The following is a 16,390-nucleotide window of genomic DNA, read 5'->3' on the forward strand; positions in this document are numbered from 1 at the left end:
TTCCTTTATATTCCCATTATCTTCACCCTAGGATGAGGATGCATTTCCTGTGGTTGGGAAGCTTACAACAGACTCCCTTAAACCACTTTTCTCTAATCCTACACATGTCTGCCAGAGTAACCTTCCTAAAGAACAATGAAAGGATCACATCACTACCTTACACAACTCCGTATTTCTTATCAGATCAAGAAATCCTTCCTCTCGGAACCAAGGCTCACCAATGTACATACTCCACTCATTTCTTTTTCCATGCTGTTCTGTCTTAGCATGGAAGTTTTCCTCATTTCTACCTACCATCCATGGTCCATTTCAAATGTCACTTTCTTCTTTTGGGGGAGAAGGGCTGCCAGAAAATGATTTATTAAACTACTTATAAAGAAAAAAAAAAAATAAGAAAAAGATTGGACCATTTTCCCCAGGTATCAAATAACCTGAAAAATTCATGGCTTAACCTGCAAAGGCATATTTTCCAAGGAGCTTCTCTTGATCTCACCAACCACATGTAATCTCTCCCTCCTTTTAGATATAACACTTTGTTTTTAGCTCTCTTATAACACAGGTTATTCTGCCTTATTTTGCAGGGGTTTTTTTCAATTATCTTTATTTGAATTATGAGACTTTTATTTCTTTTAAAGCAATGTCTGGTTTTTCCTTGTATCCCAAACACCAGTATGGCAGGTTTGCATAGTATATGCTCAATAAATACTTGTTTAACTGAATTGAATGAAAATACCACTCTTTTGTCTCCTTAATTATACTTTTAACATGGAGATAAGCAATGAGCAGGGTTCTCTTCAAATATAAAATACAATTGTGCTTTTTGTTACAGTCTTAAATGTCATTATAACCCCTTGCTTAAGGAATTGGTCTCTTGCAGTAGTAGAAAGCTCATCACCTGAATCACTATTCTCCCCTTTGGCATTTGGGTCTCCTAATCATAAGCAACAATGCTCAAACTTAATTACATAACTAAAAACTGCAGAGTTAACACAGACCTGAAATCAATCATCTTGAGTAACCAGAGTAAAATGAATGGAAATCGGCGGGGGCGGGGGGGGGGGGTGTGGGGGAGGGGGAAGAGGTATACATAAAGAACTTCACTTCCATTAGAACTTAATTCCTCCGGGTATTACAAGAATGGGTCTACAGGACATCAAAGAGCATGCATGCCTAAAGCAATCTCCTTTACATAGCACATCCATATCCCAAACCCTTCACCTTTAATGAGAGCCTGAAACTCTCTGTGCTTCACTGTTCCTCTCTGAAGATCGATTTTTAAGGTCATGAGGAGTACAAAGAGGAACTTGTGGTTCTCGTACAAGCCTCTGACAGAATATGTAAAAACTTCATAGGTCAGATACTCAATAATATTTGTAATTCTCTTTTGAGGCAGTGGAGACTTCTCAGACCTGCAATATGTTTCAAAAATCAAAGAGGTAAAAATCCATTTCTAAGAGAGTAGGTAGGAATACACACAAAATTTGGGGGGCAAGGTAGTGAGGCCCCACCTGGCCATGGACTGGTCAAATAACTTCAAGAACTGGGCCAGCGAGGTCTGGTACATGATGTTGACCATGCTCATCTCTGTGATGAGAAAGTAGAGGATGCTGCCTCGGGTGGCCGCGGGCCGGAACTCCTCCTGGGCCGTGTTAATCTTGATCTCTGTTTCCGCGGCCACGTGTAGTTTTTCACTTACTTCAGCTGCTGTCTGCTTGGTGGTATGGAGGACACCGATGAGAGATTCGTCATCTACCAAGGAACCTAAAAACCAAACAGGAAATCTGTGGAACACTAGACGGGAAAGCTGCGGAAACGAGATGCATCACTTCTGAAATCACCGCGTTAATTTTCAACTTGACTTCTTCAAAGCCCACAGGATGGAAGGGCAGAATCTTAAGACAATGAAAGGCTTCCAGTCTAACCAGGCATCCGATGCCTGAATCCGTTCTAAACATTCCTGCCTAGGGTTTGTCCCCCACTCTGCCTGAAAATCTGCAAAAGGCAATTCTCAAGGCAGCCCACAAATCTGGTCTCCAAATGTCTGAAGAAAATTCACATCTCCCTCCAGTCCCAGTGGTTTCAGCTGTTCCTATGACGTGGCTTTCACCTCCATTATCATCTTGATGGTTCCCCTCACAGTATCACGGGCTTTTCCTTCCCACTTGTCTCACAGTGTGAGTTACACACCAGCTTGCAGGTGAGTCGTACTTTCTCTACTCCTGCTTTAGTTCAACAGTCCTTGACATTGAGAACTCTGGTCCCTCTATGTCTCTAACGAGTTAGGAGATAGTGGAAGGGTCTAACCAGGAAGAAAAATCCTGATTTTAGTTTTAGTTTTACTCTTCATTATTGTTTTTAACAGACATAACATGTCTATGACGATAAACGTAAACATAAAAATATCTCAATTTTAGGACACAGAAAGGTGCTCTGGAGGTGCTGAGATAACGCTCACGATACCTGCAGAGAGCGGTGCTCTGGCCTACCTAGAAGCAGGTGGGTGCTTCTGGAAGGTGCTGAGTTAGTTGCTCTGATGGGCACGCTAGGTCTGCTAGGGAAGTCCAAATTGTGACTAACCTCACACTCTTGGCTGGATCCTCAGTCAGTCCTCCTTGGTAATATTTGCAATGCCCAGAGGCATCAAATGGCTGGGAGATGTCATGGACCAAGAGACAGACAACTTCGTCAGCACAAGCAGTGCAATGAAGGCAGATAAAAGGCCTTTTCCATGAGGTCACCTTAAAGTGCTCGAGACTGCTGTGAGAGTAACACTTAATGTACTTCTGGAAGGCTAAGTTTTTTTGTTTTTTTTTGTTTTTAAATCCAAGGGTTAAAGTGCTTTTGGGAAGTATTCATCATTAGATTGCTAATGAATGGTAGAATTTAGGTTGCTGTAATTTGCCTACTACAGAACAATATATCCCAGGGGGTGGTACGATGATCTGACTGCCCAGAGGAGAACCTATCCCTGACTTCTAAGTGGGAGGTCAAGTCCAGAGTGACTGAGCCTGGGCTGCTCAAATGTCTCTGACAACATTACACACATCATAACCCACTGTGGCAATTGCATTTCAACTCCAAATGAAAGAGTCAATCTAAAAAACACAAAATAGATTGAGCACATTAGTTTCCTTTCGGCAAGCAAATTAGCCTATTGTGAGTTACCTAGCTCTATTGGGAGCCCTTATTTTTCTCAGGAGAGAGCAATTATATCAAGAAAACTGTGTTATTATCAAATGCTCAGACGCCGGTTGCTAATTCAGATATCAGATTCTCTGCAGTCCCTCTGTAATGTCTAGATGGAAATTGCCTCGCTTGTTTTAGCGTGGATAACTCAATGTTTCCTAACATCTGTAATCATGAGAGCATTGAAAAGAGGGTACAAGAAATTCTTATTCACAATCCATTATGTGATTATTTCTTAATAACACAATACCTTTTGTAGCACTTAATTTGTAGAGAAGGTTATCTTCAAGTTCTTTCATCTTCCGCTTATTAAAAGTCACATCCTCCAAAAGTTTAACCCTCTCAGACTCTAACTCCTGTTATTAAAAAAAAAAATCAGAACTGTAATTACCAGTTATTATGGCAAATGCAAACTACTAGTGTTTATTATTCATTTTTAAAAGTTTAAACCAAAGTGCCATTCAAATGACACTATCATTAGTCAAATCTATCTATTTGTATTTTTGTTTCTCTGGACAGTTTTTTAAAGATTATGCCACTAGCATTAAGTTTCCATAGCACTTACACTGGCATGCATGAGATAAACCTGCTAAAATAATTTTGCTCAGCTCGCTCTCTTCCTAGCTTTAAGTTTTTTTAAATTAAGAGTGTCCCATTCTCTTGGCCCTGTTCCCACATACCGCCTCAGTGAGAAATGCTAACTTCATTTGCAGTCAGAAGGGGTAGAAACAAAGAAGCATTAATACCAAGTAACCAAGAGGCTACTCAAGCCAAATGGAGCTCCTGAGCTGGGACCTGACTATAGGAACACCAGGTACCTGCTTTGACATAGCCAGCTGCCAATACAAATCCATTTTCCATTTTTTTGCATATTCTACCAGAGGGGCTAAATTGGATGTCTGGAAGGTATATTCTTTCCTACATAAATAATATAGTTTTAAAATTATACTTTAAAAAATTTCAAACTTTCAGAAAAGTTACAAGACTGGTACAATGAACTCTCATATACCCTTCACCTAGATTCCTCAAATAACATTTTGCTTTATCACTATTTCTATATAATACTTTTTATCATTACTGTTATTATTATTGCTGAACTGTTTGCATGTGTCATGATACTTTATCTGTAAAAACTTTAACACATCCCCTAGGCAACAGGACATTCTCTTACACAACCATAGTGCAATTTTCAAATTCAGAATATTTAACATGGATATAATACTCTTGCTAAATATAGAGTAAATTAAATTGTCTCAAAAGCATTCTTTATAGCATTTTTTTTAATATTACTTTTTAAAAAAATTTTTATTGGGCTTCCCTCGTGGCTCAGTGGTTGAGAATCTGCCTGCCAATGCAGGGGACATGGGTTCGAGCCCTGGTCTGGGAGGATCCCACATGCCGCGGAGCAACTGGGTCCGTAAGCCACAATTACTGAGCCTGTGCGTCTGGAGCCTGTGCTCCACAACAAGAGAGGCCGTGATAATGAGAGGCCCACGCACCGCGATGAAGAGTGGCCCCCGCTTGCCGCAACTAGAGAAAGCCCTCACACAGAAACAAAGACCCAACACAGCCATAAATAAAAATAAATAAAAAATTTTTTATTTATTTTATTTATTTATTTTTGGCTGCATTGGGTCTTCACTGCTGCACGCAGGCTTTCTCTAGTTGCGGCGAGCGGGGACTACTCTTCGTTGCGGTGCACGGGCCTCTCATTGTGGTGTCTTCTCTTATTGCAGAGCACAGGCTATAGGTGCGTGGGCTTCAGTAGTTGTGGCACGTGGGCTCAGTAGTTGTGGCTCACGGGCTCTAAAGCACAGGCTCAATAGTTGTGGCACACGGACTTAGTTGCTCCGTGGCATGTGGTATCTTCCCGGACCAGGGCTCAAACCCGTGTCCCCTGCACTGGCAGGCAGATTCTCAACCACTGCGCCACTAGGGAAGCCCTGTAGCACTCTTTTTTGATCTTATACAGAATCACACACTGTACTTAGAATTGCATTAAAAATGTGTTTTTAAACTACTTATTTGAGAAAGTTTCTTGAAAAACTGCTACAGAAATGCCACCACTTTCAGAAAGTCTTCCTAAACCAGTTTGTCAGTTAAAACCCACAGCACGGCATTCCTCTGTACATCTACTATGGCTTGCATCACAATCTATGTGTCGGCTGTATCCCTCCAACTAGATTCTGTGCATCTAGAGGGCAGGAACTTGTTCTATTCATTTTTAAAAATTGAAGTATAGTTGATTTACAATGTTGTGTTAATTACTGCTGTACAGCAAAGTGATTCAGTTATATATATATATATATGTATATATATATATATTCTTTTTTTATATTCTTTTCCATTATGGTTTATCATAGGGTATTGAATATAGTCCTCTGTGCTATACAGTAGGACCTTGGTGTTTATCCCCTATTCATTTTTGTATTCTTGACAGCACTTATCTTGAGGCTTTGCAGAGAAGTGACTCAACCTAATAAATATTCGTTAAATTGAAGTGTACTGAATTTAGTTCAACAACTTTATTTTACATCTGGGGAAACTGAGGACCCAGAAATATTAACTCCAAATAACATGGCAATATAATAGACACAGCTAGTTACTAGCAGGGATGCGCCTAATATCCTTGTCCCCCAACCCCAAGCCTAGTATACTGCCATTGTACTAGTGGCTTGCGGTATTTGATGGGGTGGTGACGAAGATCATGGCTGTATTTGCAGAGAATAGCTAATGAATTGTCTTCATTAAAGCAGTCATCCTAACAGTGGCAGTATAGAAATATGTGGACAAAATGAAATCATGTTAGCGTCCTTTTCAGTGTGATATGGAAAAACAAGCATCACGGTACAGTGGACAACTTGTGAGTTTTACAGCATGACCTGTAGAGCTTATCTACGAGGCTTGGCAGAGTGGAAAGTCTACGTGCTCTTACAGGTTAAGACCTTATTCTCCTTGGTCTCCATTTGTTCATCTGTAAAATGGGGGTGTAAGAGCAGGATTGTTAGGAGGGTTAAACATCACAGTTAGGATGTCCTCCTGCAGATTAAGTGTGCACTTTGTTTTTTCCAGCAAGGCTGGCGTTAGCATCCTAGCGCATCTCTTGAAGAGGAAGCTAAGGCCTAGAAGAGTGGGCATGGGGCGCTCTGGGGACGTGCAGTGTACCTTAGATGGTGGTGTGGGCTGCTTTACAGAAGTTAGTGTAGCCTGCATGGGGTATCTGGACCAATGAGGCACCATCTCAGAACAGACCAACAGCACCAGGTAGACCAAGAAGGAAGGACTAATTTTCAACAGTTGACACCATGTGGCCCTAAGAGGTGATGGAGGCAGTGAACTGAGGGGTCCATGCTCTCTGCCAGACTGTGAAAGTGAGACGATTCCCTTTCTAGATTGCATAAGCCCTGGGCAGTTTCTTGGAAACTAAGATCAAACAGCTAATGAGGGGTGACTTCCCTAGTGGTCCAGTGGGTAAGACTCCACGCTCCCAATGCATGAGGCCCAGGTTCAATCCCTGGTCAGGGAACTAGATCCCGCATGCATGCCACAACTAAGAAGTCTGCATGCCGCAACTAAAAATCCCGTGTGCCGCAACGAAGATCCTGCATGCCCGCAACTAAGACCTGGTGCAGCCAAGATAAATAAATAAATACATAAATATTAAAAGAAAAAAAAACAGCTAATGAGAGTGGAAGCTGGAACTGGGCTCCTTTTACTCCACCAGACTGGCCACCTTTCAAGGGCCTGCCCCGAGTTAGCCATTTCTTATTAACCAGGTAGGATTTTACTTCTCTTTTTACTGAGCCCTCTATTTCTTTGGTGTCAGTATCATTTCTCTTTTCCTTTTTGAATCTTCCTCTGTATTTGTAGCCATCTGTTCATATCACTTCCTTTCCTCCTTTCCTTAAGTCTTCTTCTGCCATTCTTTCTCTCACCCTCCCATTTTATGCATCTCTGGTCTTATTATTTCTAACCTTGCCTTTTCCTTGAAACCTTAATACTAACGTTAATTATATTTTAGCAAATATAAACTTTCTCAGATTTTATGGAAATATATGTTATACAATACAAATATATAAAATTATATTTTATACATAACATTTAATGTTTTCTGAGCTTTATCTTAAAACTTAGTTTAATCTATCAGTTTCTTAAAATCTTCCAGCCTTAACTTTTTCTTTGTTTTATCAGAACCCTCAATTATACTTAATTTCTCTGCTTCAGTGCAAGTTTCATTTAATTAAGATAAAAGTATGGCTCTCTAGATCATTAGATTATTAGATTGTGGTGTTATCAATTACAATCAAGTACTATCAATTACTATTGCAGTGTAGTAGTTGAAACTACTATAGTGGTAACAATACTCTTTCAGAGCAAGTTCTTCTTTTCCATTATTTTATTGAATTTTCCAGGTGTATCCAAGACTATTCATCCATACGGCGATAGATATGAAAGTCAACATACCCAAACCTTTAAAGTCAGAAGTAGAAGGAGTGGTGTGTGTGTGCACGTGTGCTTTTGGTATTGGAGGAGAGGTGAGTTACATGATTTCTCAACAGGACTTGAGACTACAAAACAAATACTTATGCTAACAAAGGTAACTATGATTTGCTCAATTTTTTCTTTTCCATATACTCAACAATTTCCCAATACATTTAAAACGTTTATTATAATTTATTATAAGTAGAAGTTCTTTACCTTGAGAAATTATTACCTGTTTCTCTGTTAGAATTACCCTCCTTAGTAACTGGTTCTCAAGTCCTTTCATGGTAACAGTAAAATCAATGACTGACGTTTTAGCATTGATCTCAGGGGTAAAGGCAGGGTTTGGTAACTTTGTTGTAATATAAAGTTTAAATGTATCCATGATATCACATTCCTTATCTCCGACTTTCACCTACATCAATTCAAATATTAAATTACAAACAGCTTAAAGGACAAGACAAGAAATTTGGGTTCAATTTAGGAGAGAGTTTATCAAAAGTCAGTGCCGTGAAACGAATGAATTACAAAACTCAGTTGTAAAATTTTAATCAGTGATCTTAAATAATAAAGCCTATTCCTTTAGAATAATTTAGACTTGTGGTCCTGCCTGAAAATGTTTTTAGCCATGACACCAAGCAAATTAAATGAAAAATTTGTCCAAAACAAATGCTGAATAAAGGAAAACTCAGACATGCCTCATATTTGACTGTTTTTTCCCACCTGAGGAAATTGTTTCCTGCTATGGAAATTTGTTGTGTTTATAAGAAGTGTTATTTCTTTTTGCATTTCACAGTCATATCTGAAGCATATTTGACAAGAGAAAGGGTTAATGAAATTTTCAGAGGAAAAAAATGCCAACGTTTTTTTCCCAGAAAGATAACACTTATCTTAAACACCACAATTTTCAGTGTATTAAAAACAACTGGGTTTGCTACCTAAAACTCAGGTGGAAATTATAACATTTTAAAATGACAAATTTTTAATTAATCTTAATACTTCATGTGATTGAAAACCACATTGCTAAGGCACTAATTCTTAGGCATCATGACCTTCACATTGCAGATAAGAATCTGGGTCTTTTAAAAGGCCTTCAGGAATGGACATACTACAACCTCTTTTGGCATATTAAATATGGCATATAAAAGAATTATGAAGAAAATTTTTCTGAATAAATCTGTCTTTGTTTAATGAGAAAACTGGCATTCTTATTCACTGATATTCATGAAATTAAGTTGTCCAAAGCAAAAAATCTCAGTCAGAAATGCTGTCATTCAATAAAACCACAGAAGCCTAAAAGTAAAGAATGAAACCAATTAAAAAAGAAACACTTGTATTGAAAACAATTCATGTTATCACCAATGATCGGGAACCGTATTCCACTGCTTCCGGCAAAGTCTGTGAGTTTGGATTGAAAGTTAATAAAGAGAGCAATAAAATCATTGTCCATAGACTTAACTAAAAATGCCATTTTATCCAGTGAGGAAACACAGGCTTTATTGTATAGATGTATACATGGCTTGAAAACCAACTTTCTCAGAGCTGCTAAAATGTACATATTTTGTGTGTAACACTAATATATTATTATTATGACAAGATGCCTTTCCTTAATATGTTAGTTTTGGATAAATGGCTATTGTTACCAAGATATTGTTCTCCCCTTGTATTTTTTATATACTATTTTTTAAAAAAGGAACACTGAATATGAGTTTGGAAATAATTTTTTCCAGCGTGTCAAATAGTACCACCTGAAGGAAATTGTCTTCACTGCTATGCTCAAAAAGATAAGTAGATGTCACCATTGTTCTTTTCTTCTTTTCCTTTTCTTTTTTTTTTCTTTTTTTTTTCCTTTTTTCGAAGCTCACCTTGAAAGTGGTGCCTGATTTAATGAAATTCTTTTCTAATACATTATCCAGGGCTGGATCCAACTCTTCACGAATGTCCTCAATGAGAAGGGGTCGGCCCAAGGAAAGACTGTCCTCCAAATGCGTGCGGAAATACTTATGGTTCAGAGAGGTTACCTACAAATAAAGAGTTCATTGCTATATAAATGTTACAAAGAATGTGCCTGTTCCTGAGTGGAAACCAGAGATATGTTGGATAAGTGACTAAGAATTCTAAGGACTGTATAGGAAGCCTTACTTATAAAAATAAAAGTAACAAACAAAAATTAATTTTCAAAACTTGGTGGGTCATGACTTTGTGGAAGCCCTGGGTGTGTGATGGGGGTCTCTCAGATCAAAAGAGGAGAATCAAGTGGCATTCCTTAGATGGAAGGTCAGAGCTCTGTTCCAGCAGATGGAAGAGAAGTGATCACGGATTAATCCTTTAAACTTACATAGCTACAATCATTCAGAGAAAGCAAACTAACTTGCATTTTTGTGATATTCACTTATCTTCTCAGGACACCTATGAGATGAATAAGTGATTAAAAAATAAGCATGGAAATGTCAAAAATGATACACTGAGTCAAACTAAGGGTCCATCCATGTATTCTGTCTCTAAGAGTGACATAACATAAGAATATGATACTTTGCATAAAATCAACCTGAAAGACTTATACATTCACTTTTTATATTTTTACATTAAAAAAATTAGAATTCTGAATGCCTGGTGGGGTCCCCCAATTTTAGATCAATGTTTGTTATTAGTTAAAATAGACACACTGGGCTGGTTGATCTTTGCATTAGCCAATTGGCTTTGAACTCTTTACTTCTCCAGTGATCCCTCCCCCTGCCTAAGTGTGAGGATTCCCAAAGGTTCAGTCCTCATCTCTCTACCTTCTTATACGCTATCCTCTGAATTCAACTATTGCCTTTATGCTACTGTGAGTGCTGATCCTAAGACGCAAGGAAGATCCACTGGGACAGCAGGTGATTAGGAGAGTGAAATTAAAAAATATTATCTCCCACTTGCAACGAAGAAAGGTGTGGAATTGAAAAATTAAATAAGTCTATCTTTGTCCTGTTTTGGTTAAAAAGGAAATAACTAAAACAAAATATCCTGCACACGAAGGAATTTTTTCCCCCAGATGGATAGCTTTATTTGTATAAATGATGTGCTGTGAAAGACCTTACTATGAGTTGATAAGGTAAATGAATCTAAACAAAGAGCTTTAACTAGTTTACTTAAACAAGATGAAACAAGGTCCCAGGAAGACTAAACGTAATTGTCCTACTCTATTCCCCAAGATGCAAACTCTATTTTTGTGATGTCCTTCCCAAGTGTGATGGTTAATTTTATGTGTCAACTTGACTGGGCTAAGGGATGCCCAAATAGCTGGCAAACATCTTTTCAAGGTGTGTTTGTGAGGTTGTTTCTGGAAGAGATTAGCATTTGAGTCGGTAGACTAAGAAAAGAAGATGGCCCTCATCCATGTAGGTGGGCATCATCCAACCCATTAAGGGCCTGAATAGAACAAAAAGGTGGAGGAAGGGCCAATTTGCTCTCTGCTTAGGCTGGGACATCCATCTTCTCCTGCCCTTGGGACTTCAGACCCGGACTGAGGCTTATACCATTGACTCCCATGGTTCTCAGGCCTTCTAGGGTTTGCACTGGAACGACACCACTGGCCTTCCTGGGGCTCTAGCTTGTAGATAGCAGATCTAGGACTTCTCAGCCTCCATAATCCCATAAGCCAATCCCTCATAATAAAACTTTTTCTATATATCTATACCTAGATATCCTTTCAGTTCTGTTTCTCTGGAAAACCCTGACTAATATACCAAGTAAAAAAATAATTTTCAAATTGTCAGTTTATTAAAGATTACCTTTAACCACCTTCAATATCTTTTGTAAACTTGAAATAATATCTTAGAGTCATAATTTCAGGTTTAATTCACTTGATTTTTCTCATGGAGGAATGCTTGTGGTAGCCATGACAAGAGCCTGTATCTCCTGCACGGATACTCCGGCATTCGGGCTTTACAAAGTAGTCAGTGAATTCTTTATAGGGGAATTAAGTGAATACATTCTCTTTCCAGAGGTCAGAGCTGTAGGTGCTGGAGATGGCATTGAAGATGGCCTTGATGCAGCCCTGGACATATAAAATATGTTTTGTTTTTCATTTATAAAGTGTTTCATTTTTCATTTTGCCTTCCTTCCCAAGCACAGAAATAATAGTTTTGTTTCATTTTGTTTTCTTTTATTTGTGTTTGTGCATGTGCTTATCCACATATTCAGAAAAATAATGTTTTCTGAGTAAAAAGGATGCAGTTCAATTTGCTTACATCCTAGCAGTTGATGGTTTTTAAAATAAGGAAGTGTCTCTGGCATATTTCTGTTACTTCCTCAAGAAGCTTCTTGGGACAGGGTTGCATCAGAAAGGACATGACTGAAGGCTATCAATGAGTTTAATGCCGAAATGGAGAGATAAAGACACAATCAGGAAAAATAAGAATAAGATGAGCAGGGAGATCAACAGCCAAGGGAGACAAGAGGAGTGAGGAAGGGAGCAAGGGACAAGTTATAGCTGAGCTGGATCCAGGGAGCTAAGTTCAGGAGCAGGAGTGCTCCAGTACACGCCACTCATGCACTTCTGTGTATATAGCTCCTCAGGAACTGCATTCTCATCAACCCCATTTCCCTTAACTCTTCCCTTCCACTTATGCTCACTTCCCAGGATTTTTCTGGGTTTTCTAAGTAAACATAGAGTGGAGTCTTAATGAGGTGGGAGTATCTTGAGGTGATCCAGAGTGCTAGACAGTGTCCACGTGCCTGCAAAGCCCTGATCTTAGAAGGAAATCTTTCAATATTTCACCATTAAATATGGTGTTTCTTGTAGGCTTTTTGTAAATACTCTATCTGATTAAGGAAGGTCTCTCCTAATCTTAGTTTGCTGGAAGTTTTATCATGAATAGCTGTTAAGTTTTACCAACTGCTTCGTCTGCATTTATCAAGATGACCACATGATTTTTCTGGGTTTGTTTGTTTGTTTTGCTGTAATGATGACACACTTTGATTAATTCATTTAATTCAATAAATATCAGAATTACTACCCTATATAAAGAGCTGTGCAGAAAATATAAAGATGATGTAAAACCATAAGCCTTGCTAGCAAAAAGTTTATGGTACATTAGAGATAAAAGACAAACGTGCAAAGAACAATAATTTAAGGCAGGCTCCTAGTCCATAACAGAAATACAAGATGCGTGAGGAGTCAGGACAGGCTATATTAAGCTGGGGACTCAGGCAAGTTTGGGTAAAAGTAGCATTGGATGTGGACTTTGAATAATGTTTAAGATTTTTATCTGGGATGTAAGTAAAGTGGGCAGTTGGGTGGAGAAGACATTCTGGTTAGCAGACATAGTACAAGCAAAACTATGCATCCAGAAGGCTTGGAACTGGGAACAGTGTCGAGGAAACAATGAATAGTCCATATTGTAATACTGAATTGAAACATCAATGTAACAAGATCTCCAAAGGAGCCAGGAATGTTGGAATCCTGCCCTTGTCTACCTCTACCTTAGGATTAACACCTTGGTAGAATCCAACTCCAATAATGGACTCTAGCGTGCTATGTGGTATTACCAAGTGCCTGAGCTAGGTTGGAGCAAATGGCCTTAAACTGAGGAATCACAAGTCTTATTTTTGTCATTTTCTTATAAGCCCAAACTCAAGGCCCAGAATAAAGGCCACATCCAACATTGGCAAAAGCAATTGAGCCAGAGAAATGGACAGAGAGAAGGAGGGTGAGATCAAGAGAGAGCACAAAAGAGAAAATAGTCAGAGCATTTGTCCCAAATCACTGTTACAAAACTCAAGGGTGTAAAGTAGCAAACAGTTATCATCATAGAGATGACCACTTTATGACTGACAGGTTCAACTGAAATTGTGGGAAAACACCATGATTTCAAGATTACTTTCCCATGCACCAAATGGTACATACCTGCAAGTCATTTTCTTTTTCCTTTGATTTAATCCAAGTTTTGCCTTGAGTTTGTGGGTCTATGAGGAGTGGGTATCTGGTGGCCTTTGTCACAATGATGCCGTTCTGAATGGAGAGGTCATCTCCTGGTAATCCCTGCAGCCCCCACTCACCAATCTGAATAGCAGGAAATGGATGTGGCCATTCAAAGGAACACAGGAAGGCTTTCGTTAGTGATTAACAGTGCCACGATATAAAAGAGTTTAATATTTGGACATATTTTTCCCATTGAGACTATGCAACAAGTACCTAGAAATAAACCAAACTCGTAAATGTGAACCAAACAACATCAAATTAACACAAACAGATTTATCATCTAATAAATCCTTTCTCTAGTAACCCAAGACTAGGTTTAGTCCTTTATATTGTGTTTTCATACTTATGAGGAAATATTGTAAATTGATTGCATATTAAACCTGATTTGGGGATTCTGAAGCATGGTTGCTGAACATTCAGAGAACAGCAGGGACTTGAAATATGGTGAGACTGGGCGGGTGGTGGGATCCAGATGGGCTGGAGGTGGCGGAGATAATGAATATTCTGAGACCTCAGAGTAGGTAAGCCCTAAGGGTTAAGTCTCTGAAACTTCCCCTTCCTGCCCTCTGGTGCTGCTTACATGGGGGAAGGGACATTGCATAGCTGGAGGCAGAGAAATTAGGGGAGGTGAAATATTATATTGGTAGGAACTCATTAATGATGTTTTTCTTAATATTTCCTTTCAAAATCAAGAGGGAATTGCCAGTCTGGCTCCACGTGGTCAACAAAATCATCCAAGATCCAATGAGCCAACCAGCCTCCACCTTCGTTAAATTATCCCAGCTCCACCAAAAGCCACGATCGACAAAGAATATCCTGGCCCACTTCACCTCACCTGTGCCCAGTGCGTCTCCAATACATTACTCTTCCCTGTAAGGACCAGTTGAACACTGTTTGAATTGAAAAAGATTATTTTTTGACTTTTAAATAGAGGTAACTTGAAATTAATAGTTTGGCTTTCCTAGGGAAACTGCAACTGGGGAACATATTTACAAATCAAAAAGCAGCTCATGAATACAGATTGCCTGGAAAGCATTTCATACCACAGGAGCTCCAACAGGTATACTAAAAATTGACAGTGGAATCAAATTCCCAGCAAGGAAGGTTAGTACAGCAGTGCATGCTATTACTCAGTGATGGCAGATCATGCTATTGTATTATACTGTTGGACATTATAAAAAGATGGTTAATGACCAAAAGAAAGTTAATACCAGTACTTACGGCCAGCTAACACCTACATTTTCCTAGAATGTTTGTAAGAAAATGTGATTTAATAGGGCTGGTGTAAATAATGGAGGGTTATTAGAAGAGCTCAGTATTAGCAAGCCTATAACTCACAAATGATCTTTTCACTCATAGCAGTGCAATTGGTATTAATTTGAAAGCAAGATTTCTTAAAATGCAAAGGAACTTTTGTATCACAAAGGAAAAAAATTTTTGTAACACTTTAGCATTTTCAAAACAATCTTTTCAATTAAATGCAAAAAGAAAAAATTAGGTGTACCTTAATTTCTTAGTGAGTAGGAAATAAAATGAAATTCAAATAATGCTCTAAGGAAAGTAACACTTACTGTTGGAGGATCCACCAACATTGAAATAAGATTCAGATTTTCAGTGAAAGGAATCTTCCGTGCTTTCAACTCTGCCTCCCATTGATCTTTAAGCAAATAGTTCCTAAATATCTGATTGAAAGGACCAAGATAGGAAAGGAATCCAGTGCACAGCAGAATATCACCTACAAGTCTGTTAAGAAAAAACAAAGTGAATCACTAACACATTTTAAGTTCTCCCAGTAAGGAGTATGAAAGGCCACCAGGCAGTTTTGTTACTAGGTGAAGTCCTTCTTTGCTCCCAGCTTAACACTTGGCAGCCAGACATGGAGAGACCATGCAAAAAGGAGCCTAAAGGCGCAAAACAGGGTAGGGGTGGCCTCATTCGGAGTAAGTCAGGGAGCAAGAAAGAAGGCTCCTTTCTGAAGCCTACAGGTCCTGAAGCTTGACTTCCAGATGAGGAAAGCATCCTTTTCCCATCCCATGCCCTGGTCTTGTTCAGATTCAATCTTGATTTAACCACTACTTCTTCTTCATCCTCTTTTTTTTTTTTTTTTTTTTTGCCATTCTCCTACTCCCCTCTCATTCCCTCTCTTTCAGTCTTCAGAAGACACCAGCCCAAGATACCTTTCCATTTAGAACAAACTGTTGCTCCACACTTTCAAAATCCTTGAGGTGAACAGTATAGAACTGGAACCAGTAACTAGATTGTTCTGGCAAATCCAGACAATATTAGAAGCATTCTCACACTGAAAGCCCACATTGTTGAACCAAAATTGAGGTTAAAAATATTTCACCAAGTTTTCGTCCTTCTCCATTTTACTGAGAGTGTGGGACTCAAGCTCTAAGCACTTTCTTAGATGATGGGATTCTGAGATGGGGATATGGAAACAGAGGAGAAAAGCACTTCAAAGAATGAGACTTTATGTTCCCCCATGCCACAAAGAGGTGGCCTTTGGGGTGATGACTAAGAAGGAATGCAATTATATCAAAGACCAAAATTTATACCTATTAATCTGAGCTTTGAACTCTTTGCTTTGCTGAGTCCATCGGACTTTTTCTCCACTCAATCCATCGATGAGGGTGGAAGCTGCCTGCATCTTTTTCCGGCACATGTCAGCATCATTAAGCAAATCCTACATTCATAAAGGGAGAATGTCTCAAAGAGCTTCTTAAATTGCTTAATCAAACATCCATTATATTCACACAT

The 16,390-nt window shown here is 38.8% G+C and overlaps 1 protein-coding gene across 1 annotated transcript in view; it reads right to left on the minus strand.

The window, feature by feature from the left end:
* The window catches only part of DNAH8 (dynein axonemal heavy chain 8), a 329,367-nt gene that overhangs the window by 105,240 nt on the left and 207,737 nt on the right, over positions 1–16,390 (minus strand). The window contains exons 72-79 of the mRNA XM_059938771.1: positions 16,189–16,316; positions 15,202–15,373; positions 13,556–13,711; positions 9,534–9,689; positions 7,901–8,083; positions 3,437–3,542; positions 1,509–1,761; positions 1,219–1,409 (exon numbers count right to left, since the gene is read on the minus strand). Coding sequence (XP_059794754.1) covers positions 1,219–1,409; positions 1,509–1,761; positions 3,437–3,542; positions 7,901–8,083; positions 9,534–9,689; positions 13,556–13,711; positions 15,202–15,373; positions 16,189–16,316 — 1,345 coding nt within the window. The remainder of the gene's footprint in view (positions 1–1,218; positions 1,410–1,508; positions 1,762–3,436; positions 3,543–7,900; positions 8,084–9,533; positions 9,690–13,555; positions 13,712–15,201; positions 15,374–16,188; positions 16,317–16,390) is intronic.

Source organism: Balaenoptera ricei, chromosome 11 (genome assembly GCF_028023285.1).
Source record: "Balaenoptera ricei isolate mBalRic1 chromosome 11, mBalRic1.hap2, whole genome shotgun sequence".
Lineage (NCBI taxonomy): Eukaryota > Metazoa > Chordata > Mammalia > Artiodactyla > Balaenopteridae > Balaenoptera > Balaenoptera ricei.